This window comes from Benincasa hispida, chromosome 12, assembly GCF_027475165.1.
Source record: "Benincasa hispida cultivar pf3 chromosome 12, pf3_genome.v1.1, whole genome shotgun sequence".
Lineage (NCBI taxonomy): Eukaryota > Viridiplantae > Streptophyta > Magnoliopsida > Cucurbitales > Cucurbitaceae > Benincasa > Benincasa hispida.
In genome coordinates, this window is record NC_143489.1 from 35,383,741 (window position 1) to 35,388,170 (window position 4,430).

The 4,430-nt window shown below is 35.8% G+C and overlaps 1 protein-coding gene across 1 annotated transcript; it reads left to right on the top strand.

Moving 5' to 3' along the window:
- Positions 1-368: 368 nt before the first annotated feature.
- LOC120068552 (cation/H(+) antiporter 4-like) lies at positions 369-3,822 on the top strand. The gene is made up of 3 exons (XM_039020369.2): positions 369-744; positions 1,379-2,389; positions 2,486-3,822. Exons 1-3 carry the CDS (start codon positions 490-492, stop codon positions 3,614-3,616), a joined length of 2,397 nt encoding a protein of 798 aa, XP_038876297.1. The 5' UTR covers positions 369-489; the 3' UTR covers positions 3,617-3,822.
- The last annotated feature ends 608 nt before the right edge of the window (positions 3,823-4,430 follow it).

Genomic DNA, 4,430 nt, shown 5'->3' on the forward strand with positions numbered 1-4,430 from the left:
ATACGAATTATTATAAAAAAAATGGAGGAAATATACGTGATTTTTAAAAACAAAAACACAAAATTATTACCAAATAAAACCAAAACAACTAGCAAACGGGTCCTTAGTTTTTTCTTCAATTAGAACAAGGGTGGGTGAAATTCTAAACAAATTTGATTGATGAAAATAAAAGAAATTGATAAAGATCGGGGGTTTGAATTTTTGTTGTTTTTGGCTTAAAGTAAGAGGGCAAAATTTAAAATTTGCCAAATATAAGGAAAGGAAAAACAGTCTCACAAAGCTTGAATGCTACACAATGCTAACAAATGTAGTTAGAAACAAAAACCCATTAATTGTTAGTTCAATTTTGTTGCCTCATTCAAACCCCAACCTCTGCAAATTTTTCTTTCTTCTCCATTTCTCATTCTTCTCATATTTTTATCTTCTTCTTTATAAATCCACAGATTTCTTTATCCACAGCCATAGCTTTCAGCTTCCCACATACAAAAAATGGCTTTCAATATCACCATTTACAACGATGTTTTTGGTGCGGATAATGGGGATTTCCTCACCCTCTGTTTGAGTACTCCTCCAAAGATTAATTCCAATGGCATTTGGGATTTTGTTTTTGGGTCTTCTTCTAAACTCAGAACTTCTCCTCTTCCATTGTTGGAGCTTCAAATGCTGGTTATTTTCTCTGTCATTATCCTCCTCCATTTCTTCCTCCAGCTTTTTGGCCTCCCTGTTTTTGTCTCTCAAATGATTGTAAGTCTCTTCTTCTTTGAATCATTAATATGTGTATTGCTTTTGGGATTTGAGAAATATACTTTATTATAAGTACTAATTGATCTCTTATACAAAAATCCTAGCTAATTGGAATGATTGAGTTAGATACGGATTGTCTTAAGATCAAAACTTTCGAGACAAAGAACGAATTTCACTACACCAAGTGGCTAAACTCGAAAGAAAAAGCTGATTGGCCAAAATTCAATATTCAATTCATCATTCTTTGTCAAACAACCTAATGCAAGACTATTTAATAGGCTCTCAATGAAAATCCTAATGTTACATCTTATTTTATAGTAAAATGACAAAAATATCCCTACTTAATGTATCATAAAAAAGGTTAAAATTGGAAAATACTAAGATTTCATCAAAATTATTGACTCTAAGATAAATAATAACTTGATGCTTTGGAAGGTTCATATCACTACCTGTCTTGTATAGTGAAGCTATGTAAATAAGATTAATATTTGAGTCTACCTGTGAAACATGAATAGATAGGAAGAGATCTTTGAATGTATTGTGAGGTAATAGTTTAAGCTAAGGTTTTGAATGTGATGATGGTGATGATTTAGCTTTTCTTTTCTTTGCTTCTTTTGTTGGTGCTTTGTTACAGGCTGGGTTGATACTTGGATCATCATGGAGGGGAAGTTTTAGGTCATTTGATAAATTCAAAGATAGTATATTTTCCATTGCATCTCAAGATATAGTGGGTTTGCTGGCAGGGTTTGGTTACACACTTTTTGTGTTTCTCATTGGAGTTAGGATGGATTTAAGTGTGGTTAAGAGATCAGGAAGACAACCTTTGATAGGTGGTGTTTTATCAATAGTTATTCCTGTAATACTTGGGTCATTGGCAGCATTTGGTTTCTCAAGAATTGGGAAAAAACATGAAATAGCTAACATGGAGTTTGTGGCAGCAAACCAATCATACACTTCATTTGCTGTTGTGGTTTGCCTGCTTGACCATCTCAAAATTCTGAATTCTGATGTTGGTCGTTTGGTACTTTCCACTACAATAGTAGCTGATTTGGTTGGTCTGAGTTTCTCCTTCATAGTTACTGTTGTTGAAAATTTTCAAAGCCAGGCTGCTTTGAATGCTTTGATGACTCTTGCTTTGGCAATTGCGTCGATGGTTATTGTCGTGTTCATCTTTCGCCCTGCGATGCTCTGGATCGTTAGGTCCACGCCAAATGGAAGGCCTGTTCCAGATGGATACATATGCATCATCATTCTATTGGTACTTGTATCTAGTGTGACTTCAAACATTATGGGACGAACCGTTTACACCGGGCCATTTATCTTGGGTTTGGCTGTGCCTGAAGGACCACCATTAGGAACCAGTCTAGTGAATAAACTTGACGGCATTATTACTTCACTTTTTGTTCCACTCTTTGTCACTATTTCTATGATGAAGGTTGATCTTTCATTCCTTCCCTACGATGGAGCATTTTTGACTCATTCTACTATTGTGATCTTAATAACCTCTATTGGAAAAATGGCCGTCTCTATTGGTACTTCTCTATATTTCAAGATGTCTTCTCATGATGCCTTGGCGTTTGGCCTCATAATGTGCAGCAAAGGCATTGTAGAGCTTGCTGCTTGCTCTTACTTTTATGACAGCAATGTAAGGCTTTATATAATATTAGACTTCTTTTTTTTCTTATGTACTTGACAGTAAAATAAAAAGTAACTTTTGGTCTGTTTGGTGTGAAATTTGCAGTTCCTAAGTGAGCAGACTTTTGCAGTGTTGACTGTTGATATTTTGATTTTCTCGATACTGATGCCGATGCTCGTGAAATGTTATTATGATCCTTCAAGAAAATATACTAACTATCAGAAAAAGAACATTCTCAATTTGAAGCCTGATGCTGAGTTGAGCATATTAGGATGCATTCATACACAGGATGATGTTCCTGTCTTGCTTAACCTTCTCAATGTGTCATGTCCGACCGAGGAGTCTCCTGTCTCTCTATATGCTCTTCACCTCGTAGAATTGGTTGGTCGAGCCACCCCGGTTTTCATTACACATGAGCTTCATGACCAAAAAAGTTCATCCGAAGTGATGGTCTCTGATAGTATAGTTCAAATGCTTCGCAAGTACGAAAGGAGCAACGAAGGTGTTGTATCGGTTGAGGTATTCACCGCAATCGCTCCAATGAAACTAATGCATGACGACATATGCACCGTAGCGGTTAACAAACTCACTTCCCTTATAATCCTTCCATTTCATCGAAGATGGACAAGGGAAGGATTCGTGGAATCAGAGGATAACACGATAAGGGCGTTAAATTGCCAAGTCCTTGAGCGAGCACCGTGCTCGGTGGGAATCCTCATTGACCGTGGCCATCTTTCAAGCTATCGTCTGTTTGGTGGTTCATGTACATCGTTATTACAGGTTGCAATGATTTTCCTTGGTGGTAAAGACGATAGGGAAGCATTTTCATTAGCTAGACGCATGGTTAAAGAGCTGAGCACTTCTCAACTCACAGTGATACGCCTACTCGCAGAAGATGAGAGCATTAGCCATTGGGAGACAGTTCTTGACACGGAGCTGCTGAACGACGTGAAGCATAGTTTTGTGGGGGGCGAACCGTTTAGGTACGTGGAAAAGAGAGCGGATGAGGGGTCAGAGACAGCAGCAATAGTAAGATCCATTGGTGATGAATATGATCTCATAGTAGTTGGAAGAAGAGATGGAGTTGATTCTCCACAGACTTCAGGTTTGATGGAATGGAATGAGTTTCCTGAACTTGGAATCATTGGGGACATGCTTGCTTCTGCTGATTCACATTTTAAAGCCTCCACCTTGGTGGTTCAACAACAGCAACAATGGTCATTTTACAGGCAATGATCAATCTTTTTATCCATTTTTAGTTTTCTTTGGTTTGTTTTATAACCGATTCTGGGCTGCACCCACCTTTTTGCAGCACACTCCAATCACAAAGTAGGAAAATTTAAAAGTATTTTAGAAAAAAAGAAAGAAAGAATTTGTCACGTGACAAACTGTAGTTGGACAACTGGAAAAGTTGTAAAAAGATGGGTGTAGTCAAGAATGTACTCAAGATTTTTTTTTTTTTTTTTTCATATTTTAATGTATCATAGTTTTAGGCCATATTGTTGATTGGAATACACCTATTTTTTTTATCTTCATTTTGAAGTTGTTATTTTCAAGACGGGTCTTCAATATTGTGCTCGCTATTGGTTACTATTTGCCTCTAGCTATTTCTTGAAAAGGGTGAAACAAGTATATGTATGTGGATATAAATTCATTTTCATTTTTTGACCCATGTAATCAATATTTTCATAGACGAGTTATTTTTTTATAGAACCTTTTGTGTTAATATATTTCTATGAAAAGATTTAACATGTTTGCTAATTGATTTTTAATATCTTACTGATCTTAAAAGATTTTTTTCATGCATTATGTTTTATCGAGAAAAAATCTATTCCAATTTTAAATGATATGCCCCAAAAAACATTACTTTGTCAATCTATGGCTTCATGACAAAATCAAGATTTATTTTTTTTCTTAAATTATAAGGAAAGAAATTGAAGGGATTTTAAGTGTGAATAGAAAAAATAAAAGAACAAAAAAAAAAAAACTCATAAAGGACCCTGAATTATCTCATCTCATTAAGCCTCCAATGGAAGATTTTGAAGCTTTC

Bases quoted from the DNA above. Each gene is read 5' to 3' on its own strand.
- LOC120068552 (XM_039020369.2), top strand. From the start codon at position 490: ATGGCTTTCAATATCACCATTTACAACGATGTTTTTGGTGCGGATAAT. The intron at 745-1,378 runs GTAAGTCTCTTC...GCTTTGTTACAG, and splicing joins TTTTTGTCTCTCAAATGATT to GCTGGGTTGATACTTGGATC. The intron at 2,390-2,485 runs GTAAGGCTTTAT...TGAAATTTGCAG, and splicing joins CTTACTTTTATGACAGCAAT to TTCCTAAGTGAGCAGACTTT.